General features: G+C 45.0%; 1 protein-coding gene across 2 annotated transcripts in view; it reads left to right on the top strand.

Annotated features, from left to right (window-relative positions):
* The window catches only part of LOC109875989 (protein Shroom3), a 123,027-nt gene that overhangs the window by 6,411 nt on the left and 89,727 nt on the right, over positions 1-26,889 (top strand). For both annotated transcript variants that reach the window (XM_031826074.1, XM_031826073.1), the window contains one exon: positions 15,961-16,115. In XM_031826074.1, the coding sequence (XP_031681934.1) occupies positions 15,961-16,115 (155 nt within the window). The remainder of the gene's footprint in view (positions 1-15,960; positions 16,116-26,889) is intronic.

Below are 26,889 nucleotides of genomic sequence, written 5' to 3'. Positions count from 1 at the left end.
TTTCAGTAGTTTAGTTGGAATAGAGTCCAGTAGGCAGCTTGAAGGTTTAGAGGCCATGACTATTTCCATCAATGTGTCAAGAGATATACTATTAAAAAACTTGAGTGTCTCCGTTGATCCTAGGTCCTGGCAGTTTGTGCAGACTCAGGACAACTGAGCTTTGGAGGAATACACAAATTTAAAGAGGAGTCCGTAATTTGTTTTCTAATGATCATTATCTTTTCGTCAAAGAAGTTCATGAATTTATCACTGCTGAAGTGAAAGCCATGCTCTCTTGGGGAATGCTGCTTTTTAGTTCGCTTTGCGACAGTATCAAAAATATATTTTGTATTGTTCTTTTTCTCCTCAATTAAGTTGGAAAAATAGGATGATCGAGCAGCAGTGAGGGCTCTTCGATACTGCACGGTACTGTCTTTCCAAGCTAATCAGAAGACTTCCTGTTTGGTGTAGCACCATTTCCATTCCAATTTTCTGGAAGCTTGCTTTAGGGCTCGGGTATTTTCTGTATACCAGGAAGCTTGTTTCTTCTGACAAAAGTTTTTTGTTTTTAGGGGTGCGACTGCATCTAGGGTATTACGCAAGGTTAAATTTAGTTCCTCAGTTAGGTGGTTAACTGATTTTTGTCCTCTGATGTCCTTGGGTAGGTGGAGGGAGTCTGGAAGGGACTTTTGATGATCCTTGGTTGGGGTCTGAGCAGATTGTTATTATTTATTTTTTTTGTCGAATTTTTACCCCCTTTTTCTCCCCAATTTCGTGGTATCCAATTGTTAGTGGCTACTATCTTGTCTCATCGCTACAACTCCCATACGGGCTCGGGAGAGACGAAGGTTGAAAGTCATGCGTCCTCCGATACACAAACCAAGCCGCACTGCTTCTTAACACAGCGCGCATCCAACCCGGAAGCCAGCCGCACCAATGTGTCCGAGGAAACACCGTGCACCTGGCGACCTTGGTTAGCATGCACTGTGCCCGGCCCGCCACAGGAGTCGCTGGTGCGCGATCTCAGTAGATTATTTGTTGCGATTGCAAACGTAAATAAAATGGTGGTCCGATAGTCCAGCATTATGAGGAAAAACATTAAGATCCACAATATTTATTCCACGGGACAAAACTAGGTTTACCCATATCTAATACTGGACTGGACAATGAGGATATAGACCCATATCTAATACTGGACAATGAGGATATAGACCCATATCTAATACTGGACAATGAGGATATAGACCCATATCTAATACTGGACTGGACAATGAGGATATAGACCCATATCTAATACTGGACAATGAGGATATAGACCCATATCTAATACTGGACAATGAGGATATAGACCCATATCTAATACTGGACTGGACAATGAGGATATAGACCCATATCTAATACTGGACTGGACAATGAGGATATAGACCCATATCTAATACTGGACAATGAGGATATAGACCCATATCTAATACTGGACTGGACAATGAGGATATAGACCCATATCTAATACTGGACAATGAGGATATAGACCCATATCTAATACTGGACAATGAGGATATAGACCCATATCTAATACTGTACTGGACAATGAGGATATAGACCCATATCTAATACTGGACTGGACAATGAGGATATAGACCCATATCTAATACTGGACAATGAGGATATAGACCCATATCTAATACTGGACAATGAGGATATAGACCCATATCTAATACTGGACAATGAGGATATAGACCCATATCTAATACTGGACAATGAGGATATAGACCCATATCTAATACTGGACAATGAGGATATAGACCCATATCTAATACTGGACAATGAGGATATAGACCCATATCTAATACTGGACAATGAGGATATAGACCCATATCTAACACTGGACAATGAGGATATAGACCCATATCTAATACTGTACTGGACAATGAGGATATAGACCCATATCTAATACTGGACTGGACAATGAGGATATAGACCCATATCTAATACTGGACAATGAGGATATAGACCCATATCTAATACTGGACAATGAGGATATAGACCCATATCTAATACTGTACTGGACAATGAGGATATAGACCCATATCTAATACTGGACAATGAGGATATAGACCCATATCTAATACTGGACAATGAGGATATAGACCCATATCTAATACTGGACAATGAGGATATAGACCCATATCTAACACTGGACAATGAGGATATAGACCCATATCTAATACTGTACTGGACAATGAGGATATAGACCCATATCTAATACTGGACTGGACAATGAGGATATAGACCCATATCTAATACTGGACAATGAGGATATAGACCCATATCTAATACTGTAATGGACAATGAGGATATAGACCCATATCTAATACTGTACTGGACAATGAGGATATAGACCCATATCTAATACTGGACAATGAGGATATAGACCCATATCTAATACTGGACAATGAGGATATAGACCCATATCTAATACTGGACAATGAGGATATAGACCCATATCTAACACTGGACAATGAGGATATAGACCCATATCTAATACTGTACTGGACAATGAGGATATAGACCCATATCTAATACTGGACAATGAGGATATAGACCCATATCTAATACTGGACAATGAGGATATAGACCCATATCTAATACTGGACAATGAGGATATAGACCCATATCTAATACTGTACTGGACAATGAGGATATAGACCCATATCTAATACTGGACAATGAGGATATAGACCCATATCTAATACTGGACAATGAGGATATAGACCCATATCTAATACTGGACTGGACAATGAGGATATAGACCCATATCTAATACTGGACAATGAGGATATAGACCCATATCTAATACTGGACAATGAGGATATAGACCCATATCTAATACTGGACTGGACAATGAGGATATAGACCCATATCTAATACTGGACTGGACAATGAGGATATAGACCCATATCTAATACTGGACAATGAGGATATAGACCCATATCTAATACTGGACAATGAGGATATAGACCCATATCTAATACTGGACAATGAGGATATAGACCCATATCTAATACTGGACAATGAGGATATAGACCCATATCTAATACTGGACAATGAGGATATAGACCCATATCTAACACTGGACAATGAGGATATAGACCCATATCTAATACTGTACTGGACAATGAGGATATAGACCCATATCTAATACTGGACTGGACAATGAGGATATAGACCCATATCTAATACTGGACAATGAGGATATAGACCCATATCTAATACTGGACAATGAGGATATAGACCCATATCTAATACTGGACAATGAGGATATAGACCCATATCTAATACTGTACTGGACAATGAGGATATAGACCCATATCTAATACTGGACAATGAGGATATAGACCCATATCTAATACTGGACAATGAGGATATAGACCCATATCTAATACTGGACTGGACAATGAGGATATAGACCCATATCTAATACTGGACAATGAGGATATAGACCCATATCTAATACTGGACTGGACAATGAGGATATAGACCCATATCTAATACTGGACAATGAGGATATAGACCCATATCTAATACTGGACAATGAGGATATAGACCCATATCTAATACTGTACTGGACAATGAGGATATAGACCCATATCTAATACTGGACAATGAGGATATAGACCCATATCTAATACTGGACAATGAGGATATAGACCCATATCTAATACTGGACAATGAGGATATAGACCCATATCTAACACTGGACAATGAGGATATAGACCCATATCTAATACTGTACTGGACAATGAGGATATAGACCCATATCTAATACTGGACTGGACAATGAGGATATAGACCCATATCTAATACTGGACAATGAGGATATAGACCCATATCTAATACTGTAATGGACAATGAGGATATAGACCCATATCTAATACTGTACTGGACAATGAGGATATAGACCCATATCTAATACTGGACAATGAGGATATAGACCCATATCTAATACTGGACAATGAGGATATAGACCCATATCTAACACTGGACAATGAGGATATAGACCCATATCTAATACTGTACTGGACAATGAGGATATAGACCCATATCTAATACTGGACAATGAGGATATAGACCCATATCTAATACTGTACTGGACAATGAGGATATAGACCCATATCTAATACTGGACAATGAGGATATAGACCCATATCTAATACTGTAATGGACAATGAGGATATAGACCCATATCTAATACTGGACAATGAGGATATAGACCCATATCTAATACTGTACTGGACAATGAGGATATAGACCCATATCTAATACTGGACAATGAGGATATAGACCCATATCTAATACTGGACAATGAGGATATAGACCCATATCTAATACTGGACTGGACAATGAGGATATAGACCCATATCTAATACTGGACAATGAGGATATAGACCCATATCTAATACTGGACAATGAGGATATAGACCCATATCTAATACTGGACTGGACAATGAGGATATAGACCCATATCTAATACTGGACTGGACAATGAGGATATAGACCCATATCTAATACTGGACAATGAGGATATAGACCCATATCTAATACTGGACAATGAGGATATAGACCCATATCTAATACTGGACAATGAGGATATAGACCCATATCTAATACTGGACAATGAGGATATAGACCCATATCTAATACTGGACAATGAGGATATAGACCCATATCTAACACTGGACAATGAGGATATAGACCCATATCTAATACTGTACTGGACAATGAGGATATAGACCCATATCTAATACTGGACTGGACAATGAGGATATAGACCCATATCTAATACTGGACAATGAGGATATAGACCCATATCTAATACTGGACAATGAGGATATAGACCCATATCTAATACTGGACAATGAGGATATAGACCCATATCTAATACTGTACTGGACAATGAGGATATAGACCCATATCTAATACTGTACTGGACAATGAGGATATAGACCCATATCTAATACTGTACTGGACAATGAGGATATAGACCCATATCTAATACTGGACAATGAGGATATAGACCCATATCTAATACTGGACAATGAGGATATAGACCCATATCTAATTCTGGACAATGAGGATATAGACCCATATCTAATACTGTACTGGACAATGAGGATACTGTATGTGTCTGATCTGAGCTATCACAACAATGCATGTGATGGACAACACTTTGTCATCTGAGTTGTCAGTAGGTTTTGTGGATCTCATTCTATTGTTAATTTTAAATCAGGCTTGAACAGTATAACAGGCAGGGCTGGAGTAACATTTACATTTCTGTTAGAAAAGCATTCAAATATGACATGAAACTGCACTGTACACTGTGCGCTGCCTTCTATGGCACATGAGGACAGTTGACCTACAAAGATAACTCCTCCGTGAGTATGAACTCCACAGAGAGGCTTTGGAGGGTCTTATATTTTTCCTTTGTGAATCGTATCTAGTGTTGTAGCGCTGCTAGTGTCCGTGTTGTTTCAATACAGAATACTTGGCAAACACTTTTCTGTTTGCAAGTCATTTCATCTTTTCGGAGGAAACAACAGAAGACTGACATACAGTTGAAGGGGTGATGGTAAGACTACAGGAAGTGGTGATGGTAAGACTACAGGAAGTGGTGATGGTAAGACTACAGGAAGTGGTGATGGTAAGATTACAGGAAGTGGTGATGGTAAGAATACAGGAAGTGGTGATGGTAAGACTACAGGAAGTGGTGATGGTAAGACTACAGGAAGTGGTGATGGTAAAGACTACAGGAAGTGGTGATGGTAAGACTACAGGAAGTGGTGATGGTAAGATTGCAGGAAGTGGTGATGGTTAGACTACAGTAAGTGGTGATGGTAAGACTACAGTAAGTGGTGATGGTAAGACTACAGGAAGTGGTGATGGTAAGACTACAGGAAGTGGTGATGGTAAGACTACAGGAAGTGGTGATGGTAAGACTACAGGAAGGGGTGATGGTAAGACTACAGGAAGTGGTGATGGTAAGACTACAGGAAGTGGTGATGGTGGACTACAGGAAGGGGTGATGGTAAAGACTACAGGAAGGGGTAATGGTAAGATAACAGGAAGTGGTGATGGTAAGATAATAGGAAGTGGTGATGGTAAGACTACAGGAAGGGGTGATGGTAAGATAACAGGAAGTGGTGATGGTAAGATAACTGGAAGTGGTGATGGTAAGACTACAGGAAGGGGTGATGGTAAAGACTACAGGAAGGGGTGATGGTAAGGAAACAGGAAGGGGTGATGGTAAAGACTACAGGAAGTGGTGATGGTAAGGCAACAGGAAGGGGTGATGGTAAGGAAACAGGAAGGGGTGATGGTAAAGACTACAGAAAGGGGTGATGGTAAAGACTACAGGAAGTGGTGATGGTAAGGCAACAGGATGGGGTGATGGTAAGGAAACAGGAAGGGGTGATGGTAAAGACTACAGGAAGGGGTGATGGTAAGACTACAGGGATGTTGAGAGAGGGTGCATGGTAGAGAGAGAGAGAGCGGGTGTGGGGTAGAGGTCGACCGATTATGATTTTTCAACTTCGATACCTATTATTGGAGGACCAAAAAAAAGCCGATACCGATTAATCGGCCGATATAATGACAATTACAACAATTCTGAATTAACACTTTTATTTTAACTTAATATAATACATCAATAAAATCAATTTAGCCTCAAATAAATAATGAAACATGTTCAATTTGGTTTAAATAATGCAAAAACAAAGTGTTGGAGAAGAAAGTAAAAGTGCAATATGTGCCATGTAAAAAAGCTGATGTTTAAGTTCCTTGCTCAGAACATTGAGAACATATGAAAGCTGGTGATTCCTTTTAACATGAGTCTTCAATATTCCCAGGTAAGAAGTTTTAGGTTGAGGTTATTATAGGAATTATAGGACTATTTCTCTCTATGCCATTTGTATTTCATATACCTTTGACTATTGGATGTTCTTATAGGCACTATAGTATTGCCAGTGTAACAGTATAGCTTCCGTCCCTCTCCTCGCCCCTACCTGGGCTCGAACCAGAGACACATCGACAACAGCCACCCTCAAAGCATCGTTACCCATCGCTCCACAAAAGCTGCAGTCTTGCAGAGCAAGGGGAACAACTACTCCAAATCTCAGAGCGAGTGACGTCACTGATTAAAACGCTATTAGCGCGCACCCCGCTAACTAGCTAGCCATTTCACATCGGTTACACCAGCCTAATCTCTATACCATTTGTATTTCATATACCTTTGACTATTGGATGTTCTTATAGGCACTATAGTATTGCCAGCCTAATCTCGGGAGTTGAGGGATAGAGTGTGTGGGGTAGAGGGATAGAGGGTGTGGGGTAGAGGGATAGAGGGTGTGGGGGGGGTAGAGGGATAGAGTGTGTGGGCTAGAGGGATAGAGGGTGTGTGGGGGGGTAGAGGGATAGAGGGTGGGGTAGAGGGATAGAGAGGGTGTGGGGTAGAGGGATAGAGGGTTAGAGGGTGGGGTAGAGGGATAGAGGGTTAGAGGGTGGGGTAGAGGGATAGAGGGTGTGTGGGGGGTGTAGAGGGATAGAGGGTGGGGTAGAGGGATAGAGGGTGTGGGGTAGAGGGATAGAGGGTTAGAGGGTGGGGTAGAGGGATAGAGGGTTAGAGTGTGGGGTATAGGGATAGAGCGATAGAGGGTGGGGTAGAAGGATAGAGGGTGGGGTAGAGGGATAGAGGGTGGGGTAGAGGGATAGAGTGTGTGGGGTAGAGGGATAGAGGGTGTGGGGGGGTAGAGGGATAGAGTGTGTGTGGTAGAGGGATAGAGTGTGTGGGGGGGGGGGTAGAGGGATAGAGGGTGGGGTAGAGGGATAGAGGGTGAGGCAGAGGGATAGAGTGTGTGGGGTAGAGGGATAGAGTGTGTGGGGTAGAGGGATAGAGGGTGTGGGGGGGGTAGAGGGATAGAGTGTGTGGGGTAGAGGGATAGAGTGTGTGGGGGGGGTAGAGGGATAGAGGGTGTGGGGTAGAGGGTGTGGGGGCGGGGTGGAGGGATATAGTGTGTGGGGTAGAGGGATAGAGGGTGTGGGGGGGGTGGAGGGATAGAGTGTGTGGGGTAGAGGGATAGAGGGTGTGGGGGGGGTAGAGGGATAGAGTGTGTGGGGTAGAGGGATAGAGTGTGTGGGGTAGAGGGATAGAGGGTGTGGGGGGGTAGAGGGATAGAGTGTGTGGGGTAGAGGGATAGAGGGTGTGGGGGGGGGGTGGAGGGATAGAGTGTGGGGTAGAGGGATAGAGGGTGGGGTAGAGGGATAGAGGGTGAGGTAGAGGGATATAGAGGGTGTGGGGTAGAGGGATAGAGGGTTAGAGGGTGGGGGAGAGGGATAGAGGGCGGGATAGAGGGTGGGGTAGAGGGACAGAGAGGGTGTGGGGGGTGGGGTAGAGGGCGTGGGGGGTGGGATAGAGGGATAGAGGGTGTGGGGTAGAGGGTGTGGAGGGTGGGGTAGAGGGATAGAGTGTGTGGGGTGGGGTAGAGGGATAGAGAGGGTGTGGGGTAGAGGGATAGAGTGTGTGGGGGTGGGTTAGAGGGTGTGGGGTAGAGGGTTAGAGGGTGGGGTAGAGGGATAGAGGGCGGGATAGAGGGTGGGGTAGAGGGACAGAGAGGGTGTGGGGGGTGGGGTAGAGGGCGTGGGGGGTGGGATAGAGGGATAGAGGGTGTGGGGTAGAGGGTGTGGAGGGTGGGGTAGAGGGATAGAGTGTGTGGGGTGGGGTAGAGGGATAGAGAGGGTGTGGGGTAGAGGGATAGAGTGTGTGGGGGTGGGTTAGAGGGTGTGGGGTAGAGGGTTAGAGGGTGGGGTAGAGGGATAGAGCGATAGAGGGTGTGGGGTAGAGGGATAGAGTGTGTGGGGGTGGGGTAGAGGGATAGAGAGGGTGTGGGGTAGAGGGATAGAGTGTGTGGGGGGGGTAGAGGGATAGAGTGTGTGGGGTAGAGGGATAGAGGGTGGGGTAGAGGGATAGAGCGATAGAGGGTGTGGGGTAGAGGGATAGAGTGTGTGGGGGTGGGGTAGAGGGATAGAGAGGGTGTGGGGTAGAGGGATAGAGTGTGTGGGGGGGGGTAGAGGGATAGAGTGTGTGGGGTAGAGGGATAGAGGGTGGGGTAGAGGGATAGAGAGGGTGTGGGGTAGAGGGATAAAGTGTGGGGTAGAGGGATAGAGAGGGTGTGGGGTAGAGGGATAGAGGGTGGGGTAGAGGGATAGAGTGTGCGGCCGCGTGGCAGTGGGTAAATGTTATTGATCGTATTCTTTCAGCGCTGCACACACTAATCTGCCTTACTGCTTTACTGCAATCCAGACTGAAGGAGAATAGATACCCAATCCAGACTGAAGGAGAATAGATACCCAATCCAGACTGAAGGAGAATAGATACCCAATCCAGACTGAAGGAGAATAGATACCCAATCCAGACTGAAGGAGAATAGATACCCAATCCAGACTGAAGGAGAATAGATACCCAATCCAGACTGAAGGAGAATAGATACCCAATCCAGACTGAAGGAGAATAGATACCCAATCCAGACTGGAGGAGAAATAGATACCCAATCCAGACTGAAGGAGACTAGATACCCAGGAGGAGATGTCTGGCCTCCTGTGTCAGCACTTCTAATCTGATTTACTGCAGGAGGGTTGTGGGGTTGTCTGTGTCAGCACTACTAATCTGCTTTACTGCAGGAGGAGCTGTGGGGCCTCCTGTGTCAGCACTAGTAATCTGTTTTACTGCAGGAGGGTTGTGGGGCCTCCTGTGTCAGTACTACTAATCTGCTTTACTGCAGGAGGGCTGTGGGGCCTCCTGTGTCAGCACTAGTAATCTGATTTACTGCATGAGGGCTGTGGGGCCTCCTGTGTCAGCACTAGTAATCTGCTTTACTGCAGGAGGGCTGTGGGGCTTCCTGTGTCAGCACTAGTAATCTGATTTACTGCAGGAGGGCTGTGGGGCCTCCTGTGTCAGTACGACTAATCTGCTTTACTGCAGGAGGGCTGTGGGGCCTCCTGTGTCAGTACTACTAATCTGCTTTACTGCAGGAGGAGCTGTGGGGCCTCCTGTGTCAGCACTAGTAATCTGCTTTACTGCAGGAGGGCTATGGGGCCTCCTGTGTCAGTACTACTAATCTGCTTTACTGCAGGAGGGCTGTGGGGCCTCCTGTGTCAGCACTACTAATCTGCTTTACTGCAGGAGGGCTGTGGGGCCTCCTGTGTCAGCACTACTAATCTGCTTTACTGCAGGAGGGCAGTGGGGCCTCCTGTGTCAGCACTACTAATCTGCTTTACTGCAGGAGGGCAGTGGGGCCTCCTGTGTCAGCACTACTAATCTGCTTTACTGCAGGAGGGCAGTGGGGCCTCCTGTGTCAGCACTACTAATCTGCTTTACTGCAGGAGGGCAGTGGGGCCTCCTGTGTCAGCACTACTAATCTGCTTTACTGCAGGAGGGCAGTGGGGCCTCCTGTGTCAGCACTACCATTCTCACCAGCAGCAGTAGCAGCTCTGCCGGGTCAGGGCAGCCACACAGAGACATGCTTCCCCAGGCGGCTACACAGCAGAGAGGCCCGGGGGAGCACAGAGACAGAACCGTGACAGGGCCGGAGAGCAGGGCCAGAACAGAACCGCGACAGGGCCAGAGAGCAGGACCAGAACAGAACCGCGACAGGGCCAGAGAGCAGGGATAGAGACAGAACCATGACAGCGACAGAGAGCAGGGCCAGAGACAGAACCATGACAGGGCCAGAGAGCGGGGCCACAGACAGAACCATGACAGGGCCAGAGAGCAGGGCCAGAGACAGAACCATGACAGGGCCAGAGAGCGGGGCCACAGACAGAACCATGACACGGCCAGAGAGCAGGGCCACAGACAGAACCATGACAGGGCCAGAGACAGAACCATGACAGGGCCAGTCTTGTGTGGTATAGGTCAGAGAGCTAGGCATGCTAGTCTTGTGTGGTATAGGCCAGAGAGCTAGGCATGCTAGTCTGTGTGGTATAGGCCAGAGAGCTAGGCATGCTAGTCTTGTGTGGTATAGGCCAGAGAGCTAGGCATGCTAGTCTGTGTGGTATATGCCAGAGAGCTAGGCATGCTAGTCTTGTGTGGTATAGGCCAGAGAGCTAGGCATGCTAGTCTTGTGTGGTATAGGCCAGAGAGCTAGGCATGCTAGTCTTGTGTGGTATAGGCCAGAGAGCTAGGCATGCTAGTCTTGTGTGGTATAGGCCAGAGAGCTAGGCATGCTAGTCTGTGTGGTATAGGTCAGAAATGGCTAGCTGCCTGCTGGTGCTGTACTGTGTGTCCAGCTATTGTGATGCTCCTTCTTGGTAGGCTTTGTTCATCAGATTTGAATGTGCCAAGACATCAAGCCTCTATCCAGGCCCCTTGCTGTTCTGTGCCCCCAGCCCCCACACAACCTCTTATAAAGCCCGGGCAAGAGTGCAATCTAGAATGTAGCCCAGGTTTCTGGCTAGAGTACAAGAGAGAGAGGGAGAAAGAGAGAGGCAGGGTGAGAGAAAGAGAGAGAGAGAAAGAGAGAGACAGAGAGAGAGAGAGCCCGAGACAGAGAAAGAGACCGAGAGAGAGAGACAGAGAGAGAGAGAGAGAGAGAGAGAGAGACCGAGAGAGAGAGAGAGAGACCAAGAGAGAGAGAGAGGGAGAGACTGAGAGAGAGAGGGAGAGAGAGCGACTGAGTGAGAAGAGTGAGAATAAGAGTGAGAATAAGAGTGAGAATAAGAGTGAGAATAAGAGTGAGAAAGAGAGGAATGTCAGCACCAAAAGCTTGGCTAGTCTGAAAAGCAACAAATGGAGAGAGGGAAGAAAGTGAATAGATACCCAATCCGGATTGAAGGAGAATAGATACCTAATCCAGACTAAAATAGAATAGATACCCAATCCAGACTAAAAGAGAATAGATACCCAATCCAGACTGAAGGAGAATAGATACCCAATCCGGATTGAAGGAGAATAGATACCCAATCCAGACTGAAGGAGAATAGATACCCAATCCAGACTAAAAGAGAATAGATATCCAATCCAGACTGAAGGAAAATAGATACCCAATCCAGACTAAAAGAGAATAGATACCCAATCCAGACTGAAAGAGAATAGATACCCAATCCAGACTAAAAGAGAATAGATACCCAATCCAGACTGAAAGAGAATAGATATCCAATCCAGACTGAAAGAGAATAGATACCCAATCCAGACTAAAAGAGAATAGATATCCAATCCAGACTGAAGGAAAATAGATACCCAATCCAGACTAAAAGAGAATAGATACCCAATCCAGACTGAAAGAGAATAGATACCCAATCCAGACTAAAAGAGAATAGATACCCAATCCAGACTAAAAGAGAATAGATACCCAATCCAGACTGAAAGAGAATAGATATCCAATCCAGACTGAAAGAGAATAGATACCCAATCCAGACTGAAAGAGAATAGATATCCAATCCAGACTAAAAGAGAATAGATATCCAATCCAGACTGAAAGAGAATAGATATCCAATCCAGACTGAAAGAGAATAGATACCCAATCCAGACTAAAAGAGAATAGATACCCAATCCAGACTGAAAGAGAATAGATATCCAATCCAGACTGAAAGAGAATAGATACCCAATCCAGACTGAAAGAGAATAGATATCCAATCCAGACTAAAAGAGAATAGATACCCAATCCAGACTGAAAGAGAATAGATATCCAATCCAGACTAAAAGAGAATAGATACCCAATCCAGACTAAAAGAGAATAGATACCCAATCCAGACTGAAAGAGAATAGATATCCAATCCAGACTAAAAGAGAATAGATACCCAATCCAGACTAAAAGAGAATAGATACCCAATCCAGACTAAAAGAGAATAGATATCCAATACATGATTTTTCAAAGTTGTTATTTTATGTGATTGTTACTGAAGGCCATTACTGTGGACAGTGTACTGTGGACAGTGTACTGTGGACAGTGTACTGTGGACAGTGTACTGTGGACAGTGTACTGTGGACAGTGTACGGTGGACAGTGTACTGTGGACAGTGTACTGTGGACAGTGTACTGTGGACAGTGTACTGTGGACAGTGTACTGTGGACAGTGTACTGTGTACTGTGGACAGTGTATTGGCACTCAGACATGCTGTCTCGCCTGACCTGGGACTGCTAGAAGAAGAAGTAAAGGAAAGGTTAAGAGAATGAGTGTTTTTTGTTCATGTCCATGGTAGCCTCCCAAAGGGCACCCCTCTTTCCTATATAGAGCACTACTTTTGACCAAAGCCTTATGGGCCCTGGTGAAAATAGTGCACTATATAGGGAATAGGGTGCCCTTTGGGATGGAAGACCATATTGATAGGTTCATTGTCAGAACCTTGGCAGCATCTGTAGTCTTTTAAGACACTTTTAAGTTAAGCAAATCCCCCCTGGCCTTTTCTCTATTTACCACGAAGGAAGTGTTGGTTCCTCGGCCTTCATTAAAAATAAGAAGTTATTCTTAACTAAATAAAAAAAATATGCCTGCTTCTCTGATTATTCAAAATATTCCACGTTTTCAAATGCAATATTCTGTCAAAACGCCAAATATATACACTGAACAAAAATAGAAACACAACATGTAAAGTGTTGGTCCCATGTTTCATGAGCTGAAATAAAAGATCCCAGAAATGTTCCATAGACACAAAAAGCTTATTTGTCTAAAATGTTGTGCACAAATGTGTTTACATCCCTGTTAGTGAGTATTTGTCCTTTGCCAAGATAATCCATCCACCTGACAGGTGTGGCATATCAAGAAGCTGATTACATAGCATGATAATTACACAGGTCCACCTTGTGCTGGGGACAGAATAAGGCCACTCTAAAATGTGCAGTTTTGTCACACAACACAATGTCACAGATGTCTCAAGTGTTGAGGGAGCATGCTGACTGCAGGAATGTCCACTAGAGCTGTTGTCAGATAATTAAATGTTAATTTCTCTACCATAAGCCACCACCAACATCGTTTTAGAGAATTTGGCAGTACGTCCAACCTGCCTCACAACCGCAGACCAAGTGTAACCATGCCAGCCCAGGATCTCCACATCCGACTTCTTCACCTCCGGGATCGTCTGAGACAAGCCACTTGGACAAATGATGAAACTAGGTTTGCACAACTGAAGAATTTCTGCACAAACTGTCAGAAACCGTCTCAGGGAAGCTCATCTGCGTGCTCATCATCCTCACAGTGCTCGTCATCCTCACAGTGCTCATCGTCCTCACCGGGCCTTGACCTGACTTCGCCGTAGTAACCGACTTCAGTGGGCAAACGCTCACCTTCGATGGCCACTGGCACGCTGGACTAGTGGGCTCTTCATGGATGAATCCTGGTTTCAACTGTACCGGGCAGATGACAGACGTGTGGGCGATGGGCTTGCTGATGTCAACGTTGTGAACAGAGTGCCCCACGGTGGAGGCGAGGTTATGGTATGGGCAGGCATACGCTACGGACAACCACACAATTGCATTTTATTGATGGCGGTTTAAATGCACAAAGATACCATGATGAGATCCTGAGGCCCATTGTCTTGTCACTCATTCGCTGCCATCACCTCATGTTTCAGCTTGATATTGCATGGCCCCATGGCGCAAGGATCTGTACACAATTCCTGGAAACTGAAAATGCCACCGTTCCTCCATGGCCTGCATACACACCAGACATGTCATCCATTGAGCATGTTTGGGATGCTCTGGATCGACGTGTACGACAGCACGTTCCAGTTCCAGAGGAGTGGGACAACATTCCACACACAACAATCAAGGGCGGCAGGTAGCCTAGTGGTTAGAGTGTAGAGGAGGCAGGTAGCTTAGTGGTTAGAGTGTAGAGGCGGCAGGGTAGTCTAGTGGTTAGAGCGTTGGACTAGTAACCGAAAGGTTGCAAGATCGAATCCCTGAGCTGACAAGGTAAAAATCTGTCGTTCTGCCCCTGAACAAGGCAGTTAACCCACTGTTTCTAGGCCGTCATTGAAAATAAGAATTTATTCTTAACTGACTTGCCTGGTAAAATAAAGGTAAAATAAAAACAACTCTATGCGAAGGCGATGTGTTGTGCTGCACGAGGCAAATGGTCACACCAGATACTGACTGTTTCTTTGATCCACACCCCTACATTTTTTAAGGCATCTGTGATGCATATCTGTATTCCCACTAATGTGAAATCCGTAGATCAAGGCCTAATTTATTTATTTCAATTGACTGATTTCCTGATATGAACTGTAACTTGGAAATAGCTATAATGCTCCAGTTATATTCTGTCTGAAGGTCAATTCAGCTTGGGTGTTAGATGACAGTCTACAAATGACTGGAGCATGTAAAGTATGTAAACTATCTGAAATGACTGAATTATGTAAACTATCTGAAATGACTGGAGCATGTAAACTATCTGAAATGACTGGAGCATGTAAACTATCTGAAATGACTGGAACATGTAAACTATCTGAAATGACTGGAGCATGTAAACTATCTGAAATGACTGGAGCATGTAAACTATCTGAAATGACTGGTGCATGTAAACTGTCTGAAATGACTGGAGCATGTAAACTATCTGAAATGACTGGTGCATGTAAACTATCTGAAATGACTGGTGCATGTAAACTATCTGAAATGACTGGAGCATGTAAACTATGTAAACTATCTGAAATGACTGGAGCATGTAAACTATGTAAACTATCTGAAATGACTGGAGCATGTAAACATGTCCACCAACTGAGCGTCTGTTAGTTCAATTTCACCAAAACCATGTAAATGCCATACTGTATGGATGGCTGTATGGATGGCTGTATGGATGGCTGTATGGATGGCTGTACGGATGGTGTGTGTTCCAGTAATAGTGATGACTAATTTATACTGTGTAAACAGCTTTATGAGTGACAGCTTCATGGAGATGACTAGATGTGTATAGTGTAAATGTATTCTTCTTTCTTCTCCAGGTTGAGGGAGGTGGGAAGGCAGATCTGTTGGAACACCCTCTGTTGCCAGGGGACCAGGTGGTTGTCATTAACGACGTGGAACTCAGTGGATTCAGGCAGGAAGCCGTCTCATTGGTCAAAGGATCCTACAAGACTCTCCGACTCACTGTCCGCAGGTAAATAACACAAACCACCATACCTCTCATGCCGGGGCCATTTGTTCCTCTCCATCGGTCCTTCTCCTTCTGTCCCTCTCCTTCTGTCCCTCTCATTCTGTCCCTCTCCATCTGTCCCTCTCTGTCTGTCCCTCTCCTTCTGTCCCTCTCCTTCTGTCCCTCTCCTTCTGTCCCTCTCCATCTGTCCCTCTCCGTCTGTCCCTCTCCGTCTGTCCCTCTCCTTCTGTCCCTCTCCATCTGTCCCTCTCCTTCTGTCCCTCTCCATCTGTCCCTCTCCGTCTGTCCCTCTCCTTCTGTCCCTCTCCATCTGTCCCTCTCCTTCTGTCCCTGTCCATCTGTCCCTCTCCTTCTGTCCTTCTCCTTCTGTCCCTCTCCATCTGTCCCTCTCTTCTGTCCCTCTCCATCTGTCCCTCTCCTTCTGTCCCTCTTCTTCTGTCCCTCTCCTTCTGTCCCTCTCCTTCTGTCCCTCTCCATCTGTCCCTCTCCGTCTGTCCCTCTCCATCGGTCCTTCTCCTTCTGTCCCTCTCCATCTGTCCCTCTCTGTCTGTCCTTCTCCTTCTGTCCCTCTCCTTCTGTCCCTCTCCTTCTGTCCCTCTCCATCTGTCCCTCTCTGTCTGTCCCTCTCCTTCTGTCCCTCTCCTTCTGTCCCTCTCCATCTGTCCCTCTCATTCTGTCCCTCTCCATCTGTCCCTCTCCTTCTGTCCCTCTCCTTCTGTCCCTCTCCATCTGTCCCTCTCTGTCTGTCCCTCTCCGTCTGTCCCTCTCCTTCTGTCCCTCTCCATCTGTCCCTCTCATTCTGTCCCTCTCCATCTGTCCCTCTCATTCTGTCCCTCTCCATCTGTCCCTCTCCTTCTGTCCCTCTCCATCTGTCCCTCTCTGTCTGTCCCTCTCCATCTGTCCCTCTCCTTCTGTCCCGCTCCTTCTGTCCCTCTCCATCTGTCCCTCTCCTTCTGTCCCTCTCCATCTGTCCCTCTCCATCTGTCCTTCTCCTTCTGTCCTTCTCCATCTGTCCCTCTCCTTCTGTCCCTCTCCATCTGTCCCTCTCCTTCTGTCCCTCTCCATCTGTCCCTCTCCTTCTGTCCCTCTCCATCTGTCCCTCTCTGTCTGTCCCTCTCCATCTGTCCCTCTCCTTCTGTCCCTCTCCATCTGTCCCTCTCCGTCTGTCCCTCTCCTTCTGTCCCTCTCCTTCTGTCCCTCTCCATCTGTCCTTCTCCTTCTGTCCCTCTCCATCTGTCCCTCTCCGTCTGTCCCTCTCCTTCTGTCCCTCTCCTTCTGTCCCTCTCCGTCTGTCCCTCTCCGTCTGTCCCTCTCCTTCTGTCCCTCTCTGTCTGTACAGTACCATACAACAGTACCATACAACAGTACCATACAACACTACCATACAACAGTACCATACAACAGTTCAATTTGACAGTACTCCTTCATCTCATATTGTCCTGATGTCTATAATGACCTCACCCCCCTCAGCTCCTTAGTCTCATATCACCCTGATGTCAAAAGTAGTCATGCTTCAGCACTAACGATAACAGGCCAGGGGGTGTTGCTGGGGTCTGGTGTGTGTGTGTGTGTGTGTGTGCGCGCTGGATGAAGGGATCATGGCTAAACTCCCAGGCTCTTAAGTTATCTCCACAACAGCAGCTCTGTGATATGATTGACACCCTGCAGAGGGTAAAAATAGGAACTCATGCTGGCCTTCTGTACCCACTAGACTAGAGCTGTCTGTCACAGGTACATCTAACCTTCTGTACCCACTAGACTAGAGCTGTCTATCACAGGTAAATCTAACCTTCTGTACCCACTAGACTAGAGCTGTCTGTCACAGGTGAATCTAACCTTCTGTACCCACTAGACTAGAGCTGTCTGTCACAGGTAAATCTAACCTTCTGTACCCACTAGACTAGAGCTGTCTGTCACAGGTAAATCTAACCTCCTGTACCCACTAGACTAGAGCAGTCTGTCACAGGTAAATCTAACCTTCTGTACCCACTAGACTAGAGCTGTCTGTCACAGGTAAATCTAACCTTCTGTACCCACTAGACTAGACGAGTTGTCTGTCACAGGTAAATCTAACCTTCTGTACCCACTAGACTAGACCAGTTGTCTGTCTGTCAGGTACATCTTGCTGCACAGCAGCATTATTGTTTCATCCATATTCACATTAGGATAGGATCAAGAATTTAGGTTTGCTAAAGGAAGATCTTTTATAGAAGCTATTTTAACACGCTATATCAACCCTTCCCAAACCCTTTCATCGTTGGGGAACATCCCACACATTTTGCCATGAGCTGAATCCAGACTAATATTCTCCACTGGTGGTACTACAGCCAATGATTTGGTCGCACCAATTGTTTTCCTTCCGGAAACATTAGTATCCTGGCAACGGGTGTTCTAAAGTCATTCTCAGCTTTATTAAAACGTGTAATAGACTACTGTGATTGGAGAAGAAGGTTGTTTCATCATCCACTCCTGAGGATCAGAGAGAGAGAGAGAGAGAACGTGTAATAGACTACTGTGATTGGAGAAGAAGGTTGTTTCATCATCCACTCCTGAGGATCAGAGAGAGAGAGAGAGAGAACGTGTAATAGACTACTGTGATTGGAGAAGAAGGTTGTTTCATCATCCACTCCTGAGGATCAGAGAGAGAGAGAGAGAGAACGTGTAATAGACTACTGTGATTGGAGAAGAAGGTTGTTTCATCATCCACTCCTGAGGATCAGAGAGAGAGAGAGAGAGAACGTGTAATAGACTACTGTGATTGGAGAAGAAGGTTGTTTCATCATCCACTCCTGAGGATCAGAGAGAAAGAGAGAGAGAACGTGTAATAGACTACTGTGATTGGAGAAGAAGGTTGTTTCATCATCCACTCCTGAGGATCAGAGAGAGAGAGAGAGAGAGAACGTGTAATAGACTACTGTGATTGGAGAAGAAGGTTGTTTCATCATCCACTCCTGAGGATCAGAGAGAGAGAGAGAGAGAGAACGTGTAATAGACTACTGTGATTGGAGAAGAAGGTTGTTTCATCATCCACTCCTGAGGATCAGAGAGAGAGAGAGAGAACGTGTAATAGACTACTGTGATTGGAGAAGAAGGTTGTTTCATCATCCACTCCTGAGGATCAGAGAGAGAGAGAGAGAGAACGTGTAATAGACTACTGTGATTGGAGAAGAAGGTTGTTTCATCATCCACTCCTGAGGATCAGAGAGAGAGAGAGAGAGAGAACGTGTAATAGACTACTGTGATTGGAGAAGAAGGTTGTTTCATCATCCACTCCTGAGGATCAGAGAGAGAGAGAGAGAGAACGTGTAATAGACTACTGTGATTGGAGAAGAAGGTTGTTTCATCATCCACTCCTGAGGATCAGAGAGAGAGAGAGAGAGAACGTGTAATAGACTACTGTGATTGGAGAAGAAGGTTGTTTCATCATCCACTCCTGAGGATCAGAGAGAGAGAGAGAGAGAACGTGTAATAGACTACTGTGATTGGAGAAGAAGGTTGTTTCATCATCCACTCCTGAGGATCAGAGAGAGAGAGAGAGAGAACGTGTAATAGACTACTGTGATTGGAGAAGAAGGTTGTTTCATCATCCACTCCTGAGGATCAGAGAGAGAGAGAGAGAGAGAACGTGTAATAGACTACTGTGATTGGAGAAGAAGGTTGTTTCATCATCCACTCCTGAGGATCAGAGAGAGAGAGAGAGAGAACGTGTAATAGACTACTGTGATTGGAGAAGAAGGTTGTTTCATCATCCACTCCTGAGGATCAGAGAGAGAGAGAGAGAGAACGTGTAATAGACTACTGTGATTGGAGAAGAAGGTTGTTTCATCATCCACTCCTGAGGATCAGAGAGAGAGAGAGAGAGAGAACGTGTAATAGACTACTGTGATTGGAGAAGAAGGTTGTTTCATCATCCACTCCTGAGGATCAGAGAGAGAGAGAGAGAGAACGTGTAATAGACTACTGTGATTGGAGAAGAAGGTTGTTTCATCATCCACTCCTGAGGATCAGAGAGAGAGAGAGAGAGAACGTGTAATAGACTACTGTGATTGGAGAAGAAGGTTGTTTCATCATCCACTCCTGAGGATCAGAGAGAGAGAGAGAGAGAACGTGTAATAGACTACTGTGATTGGAGAAGAAGGTTGTTTCATCATCCACTCCTGAGGATCAGAGAGAGAGAGAGAGAGAACGTGTAATAGACTACTGTGATTGGAGAAGAAGGTTGTTTCATCATCCACTCCTGAGGATCAGAGAGAGAGAGAGAGAGAACGTGTAATAGACTACTGTGATTGGAGAAGAAGGTTGTTTCATCATCCACTCCTGAGGATCAGAGAGAGAGAGAGAGAGAGAACGTGTAATAGACTACTGTGATTGGAGAAGAAGGTTGTTTCATCATCCACTCCTGAGGATCAGAGAGAGAGAGAGAGAGAGAACGTGTAATAGACTACTGTGATTGGAGAAGAAGGTTGTTTCATCATCCACTCCTGAGGATCAGAGAGAGAGAGAGAGAGAGAGAACGTGTAATAGACTACTGTGATTGGAAGAAGAAGGTTGTTTCATCATCCACTCCTGAGGATCAGAGAGAGAGAGAGAGAGAACGTGTAATAGACTACTGTGATTGGAGAAGAAGGTTGTTTCATCATCCACTCCTGAGGATCAGAGAGAGAGAGAGAGAGAGAGAACGTGTAATAGACTACTGTGATTGGAGAAGAAGGTTGTCTCATCATCCACTCCTGAGGATCAGAGAGAGAGAGAGAGAGAGAACGTGTAATAGACTACTGTGATTGGAGAAGAAGGTTGTTTCATCATCCACTCCTGAGGATCAGAGAGAGAGAGAGAGAGAACGTGTAATAGACTACTGTGATTGGAGAAGAAGGTTGTTTCATCATCCACTCCTGAGGATCAGAGAGAGAGAGAGAGAGAACGTGTAATAGACTACTGTGATTGGAGAAGAAGGTTGTTTCATCATCCACTCCTGAGGATCAGAGAGAGAGAGAGAGAGAGAACGTGTAATAGACTACTGTGATTGAAGAAGAAGGTTGTTTCATCATCCACTCCTGAGGATCAGAGAGAGAGAGAGAGAGAACGTGTAATAGACTACTGTGATTGGAGAAGAAGGTTGTTTCATCATCCACTCCTGAGGATCAGAGAGAGAGAGAGAGAGAACGTGTAATAGACTACTGTGATTGGAGAAGAAGGTTGTTTCATCATCCACTCCTGAGGATCAGAGAGAGAGAGAGAGAGAGAGAACGTGTAATAGACTACTGTGATTGAAGAAGAAGGTTGTTTCATCATCCACTCCTGAGGATCAGAGAGAGAGAGAGAGAGAACGTGTAATAGACTACTGTGATTGGAGAAGAAGGTTGTTTCATCATCCACTCCTGAGGATCAGAGAGAGAGAGAGAGAGAGAACGTGTAATAGACTACTGTGATTGGAGAAGAAGGTTGTCTCATCATCCACTCCTGAGGATCAGAGAGAGAGAGAGAGAGAGAACGTGTAATAGACTACTGTGATTGGAGAAGAAGGTTGTTTCATCATCCACTCCTGAGGATCAGAGAGAGAGAGAGAGAGAACGTGTAATAGACTACTGTGATTGGAGAAGAAGGTTGTTTCATCATCCACTCCTGAGGATCAGAGAGAGAGAGAGAGAGAACGTGTAATAGACTACTGTGATTGGAGAAGAAGGTTGTTTCATCATCCACTCCTGAGGATCAGAGAGAGAGAGAGAGAGAGAACGTGTAATAGACTACTGTGATTGAAGAAGAAGGTTGTTTCATCATCCACTCCTGAGGATCAGAGAGAGAGAGAGAGAGAACGTGTAATAGACTACTGTGATTGGAGAAGAAGGTTGTTTCATCATCCACTCCTGAGGATCAGAGAGAGAGAGAGAGAGAACGTGTAATAGACTACTGTGATTGGAGAAGAAGGTTGTTTCATCATCCACTCCTGAGGATCAGAGAGAGAGAGAGAGAGAACGTGTAATAGACTACTGTGATTGAAGAAGAAGGTTGTTTCATCATCCACTCCTGAGGATCAGAGAGAGAGAGAGAGAGAACGTGTAATAGACTACTGTGATTGAAGAAGAAGGTTGTTTCATCATCCACTCCTGAGGATCAGAGAGAGAGAGAGAGAGAGAACGTGTAATAGACTACTGTGATTGAAGAAGAAGGTTGTTTCATCATCCACTCCTGAGGATCAGAGAGAGAGAGAGAGAGAACGTGTAATAGACTACTGTGATTGAAGAAGAAGGTTGTTTCATCATCCACTCCTGAGGATCAGAGAGAGAGAGAGAGAGAACGTGTAATAGACTACTGTGATTGGAGAAGAAGGTTGTTTCATCATCCACTCCTGAGGATCAGAGAGAGAGAGAGAGAGAGAGAACGTGTAATAGACTACTGTGATTGGAGAAGAAGGTTGTTTCATCATCCACTCCTGAGGATCAGAGAGAGAGAGAGAGAGAGAACGTGTAATAGACTACTGTGATTGAAGAAGAAGGTTGTTTCATCATCCACTCCTGAGGATCAGAGAGAGAGAGAGAGAGAACGTGTAATAGACTACTGTGATTGGAGAAGAAGGTTGTTTCATCATCCACTCCTGAGGATCAGAGAGAGAGAGAGAGAGAGAACGTGTAATAGACTACTGTGATTGGAGAAGAAGGTTGTCTCATCATCCACTCCTGAGGATCAGAGAGAGAGAGAGAGAGAGAACGTGTAATAGACTACTGTGATTGGAGAAGAAGGTTGTTTCATCATCCACTCCTGAGGATCAGAGAGAGAGAGAGAGAGAGAGAACGTGTAATAGACTACTGTGATTGAAGAAGAAGGTTGTTTCATCATCCACTCCTGAGGATCAGAGAGAGAGAGAGAGAGAACGTGTAATAGACTACTGTGATTGAAGAAGAAGGTTGTTTCATCATCCACTCCTGAGGATCAGAGAGAGAGAGAGAGAGAGAACGTGTAATAGACTACTGTGATTGAAGAAGAAGGTTGTTTCATCATCCACTCCTGAGGATCAGAGAGAGAGAGAGAGAGAACGTGTAATAGACTACTGTGATTGGAGAAGAAGGTTGTTTCATCATCCACTCCTGAGGATCAGAGAGAGAGAGAGAGAGAGAGAACGTGTAATAGACTACTGTGATTGGAGAAGAAGGTTGTTTCATCATCCACTCCTGAGGATCAGAGAGAGAGAGAGAGAGAGAACGTGTAATAGACTACTGTGATTGGAGAAGAAGGTTGTCTCATCATCCACTCCTGAGGATCAGAGAGAGAGAGAGAGAGAGAACGTGTAATAGACTACTGTGATTGGAGAAGAAGGTTGTTTCATCATCCACTCCTGAGGATCAGAGAGAGAGAGAGAGAGAGAGAACGTGTAATAGACTACTGTGATTGAAGAAGAAGGTTGTTTCATCATCCACTCCTGAGGATCAGAGAGAGAGAGAGAGAGAACGTGTAATAGACTACTGTGATTGAAGAAGAAGGTTGTTTCATCATCCACTCCTGAGGATCAGAGAGAGAGAGAGAGAGAGAACGTGTAATAGACTACTGTGATTGAAGAAGAAGGTTGTTTCATCATCCACTCCTGAGGATCAGAGAGAGAGAGAGAGAGAACGTGTAATAGACTACTGTGATTGGAGAAGAAGGTTGTTTCATCATCCACTCCTGAGGATCAGAGAGAGAGAGAGAGAGAGAGAACGTGTAATAGACTACTGTGATTGGAGAAGAAGGTTGTCTCATCATCCACTCCTGAGGATCAGAGAGAGAGAGAACACCTTTCAGTTCTGGATTTTTTTGACCCATTTGTTCAGTCGTATAGCATTCTGGGACGACGGGTAGCAAGTAATGTGTGGAGGAGTAGTTTTTATCTGTATATATTATGGATCCCCATTAGTTCCTGACAAGGCATCAGCTACTCTTCCTGGGGTTTATTATGGATCCCCAGTAGTTACTGCCAAGGCAGCAGCTACTCTTCCTGGGGTTTATTATGGATCCCCATTAGTTCCTGACAAGGCATCAGCTACTCTTCCTGGGGTTTATTATGGATCCCCATTAGTTCCTGACAAGGCATCAGCTACTCTTCCTGGGGTTTATTATGGATCCCCATTAGTTCCTGCCAAGGCAGCAGCTACTCTTCCTGGGGTTTATTATGGATCCCCAGTAGTTACTGCCAAGGCAGCAGCTACTCTTCCTGGGGTTTATTATGGATCCCCATTAGTTCCTGACAAGGCATCAGCTACTCTTCCTGGGGTTTATTATGGATCCCCATTAGTTCCTGACAAGGCATCAGCTACTCTTCCTGGGGTTTATTATGGATCCCCATTAGTTCCTGACAAGACAGCAGCTACTCTTCCTGGGGTTTATTATGGATCCCCATTAGTTCCTGACAAGGCAGCAGCTACTCTTCCTGGGGTTTATTATGGATCCCCATTAGTTCCTGACAAGGCATCAGCTACTCTTCCTGGGGTTTATTATGGATCCCCATTAGTTCCTGACAAGACAGCAGCTACTCTTCCTGGGGTTTATTATGGATCCCCATTAGTTCCTGACAAGGCAGCAGCTACTCTTCCTGGGGTTTATTATGGATCCCCATTAGTTCCTGACAAGACAGCAGCTACTCTTCCTGGGGTTTATTATGGATCCCCATTAGTTCCTGACAAGGCAGCAGCTACTCTTCCTGGGGTTTATTATGGATCCCCATTAGTTCCTGACAAGGCATCAGCTACTCTTCCTGGGGTTTATTATGGATCCCCATTAGTTCCTGACAAGGCAGCAGCTACTCTTCCTGGGGTTTATTATGGATCCCCATTAGTTCCTGACAAGGCAGCAGCTACTCTTCCTGGGGTTTATTATGGATCCCCATTAGTTCCTGTCAAGACAGCAGCTACTCTTCCTGGGGTTTATTATGGATCCCCATTAGTTCCTGACAAGGCATCAGCTACTCTTCCTGGGGTTTATTATGGATCCCCATTAGTTCCTGACAAGGCATCAGCTACTCTTCCTGGGGTTTATTATGGATCCCCATTAGTTCCTGACAAGACAGCAGCTACTCTTCCTGGGGTTTATTATGGATCCCCATTAGTTCCTGACAAGGCAGCAGCTACTCTTCCTGGGGTTTATTATGGATCCCCATTAGTTCCTGACAAGGCATCAGCTACTCTTCCTGGGGTTTATTATGGATCCCCATTAGTTCCTGACAAGGCAGCAGCTACTCTTCCTGGGGTTTATTATGGATCCCCATTAGTTCCTGACAAGACAGCAGCTACTCTTCCTGGGGTTTATTATGGATCCCCATTAGTTCCTGACAAGGCAGCAGCTACTCTTCCTGGGGTTTATTATGGATCCCCATTAGTTCCTGACAAGGCATCAGCTACTCTTCCTGGGGTTTATTATGGATCCCCATTAGTTCCTGACAAGGCAGCAGCTACTCTTCCTGGGGTTTATTATGGATCCCCATTAGTTCCTGACAAGGCAGCAGCTACTCTTCCTGGGGTTTATTATGGATCCCCATTAGTTCCTGTCAAGACAGCAGCTACTCTTCCTGGGGTTTATTATGGATCCCCATTAGTTCCTGACAAGGCAGCAGCTACTCTTCCTGGGGTTTATTATGGATCCCCATTAGTTCCTGACAAGACAGCAGCTACTCTTCCTGGGGTTTATTATGGATCCCCATTAGTTCCTGCCAAGGCAGCAGCTACTCTACCTGGGGTTTATTATGGATCCCCATTAGTTCCTGACAAGGCAGCAGCTACTCTTCCTGGGGTTTATTATGGATCCCCATTAGTTCCTGACAAGGCAGCAGCTACTCTTCCTGGGGTCCAGCAACATTAAGACAGTTATATACAGTTTAAAATATTACATGACATTACATTTCATAACAATTTACTCAATACATTTAATATGTTCCCTCAGGCCACTACTCCACTATCACGTATCTACAATACAACATCCATGTGTACGTGTGTGTGGAGTGTGTGTCTTATCATGTGTATGTGTATAAATCTCTGAAACTGGAAACACTTATCTCCCTCACGAGCTTTAAGCACTAAATGTCAGAGCAGCTCACAGATTACTGCACCTGTACATAGCCCACCTATAATTTAGCCCAAACAACTACCTCTTTCCCAACTGTATTTAATTTTTATTTATTTATTTATTTTGCTCCTTTGCACCCCATTATTTTTATTTCTACTTTGCACATTCTTCCATTGCAAAACTACCATTCCAGTATTTTACTTGCTATATTGTATTTACTTTGCCATCATGGCCTTTTTTGCCTTTACCTCCCTTCTCACCTCATTTGCTCACATTGTATATAGACTTGTTTATACTGCATTATTGACTGTATGTTTGTTTTTACTCCATGTGTAACTCTGTGTCGTTTTATCTGTCGAACTGCTTTGCTTTATCTTGGCCAGGTCGCAATTGTAAATGAGAACTTGTTCTCAACTTGCCTACCTGGTTAAATAAAGGTGTTCTCAACTAGCCTACCTGGTTAAATAAAGGTGTTCTCAACTAGCCTACCTGGTTAAATAAAGGTGTTCTCAACTAGCCTACCTGGTTAAATAAAGGTGTTCTCAACTAGCCTACCTGGTTAAATAAAGGTGTTCTCAACTAGCCTACCTGGTTAAATAAAGGTGTTCTCAACTAGCCTACCTGGTTAAATAAAGGTGTTCTCAACTAGCCTACCTGGTTAAATAAAGGTGTTCTCAACTTGCCTACCTGGTTAAATAAAGGTGTTCTCAACTAGCCTACCTGGTTAAATAAAGGTGTTCTCAACTAGCCT

This window comes from Oncorhynchus kisutch, linkage group LG6 (genome assembly GCF_002021735.2).
Source record: "Oncorhynchus kisutch isolate 150728-3 linkage group LG6, Okis_V2, whole genome shotgun sequence".
Classification (NCBI taxonomy): domain Eukaryota; kingdom Metazoa; phylum Chordata; class Actinopteri; order Salmoniformes; family Salmonidae; genus Oncorhynchus; species Oncorhynchus kisutch.
Note: the sequence above shows the minus strand (reverse complement) of the source record. Positions and strands in the feature narration are given on the sequence as shown.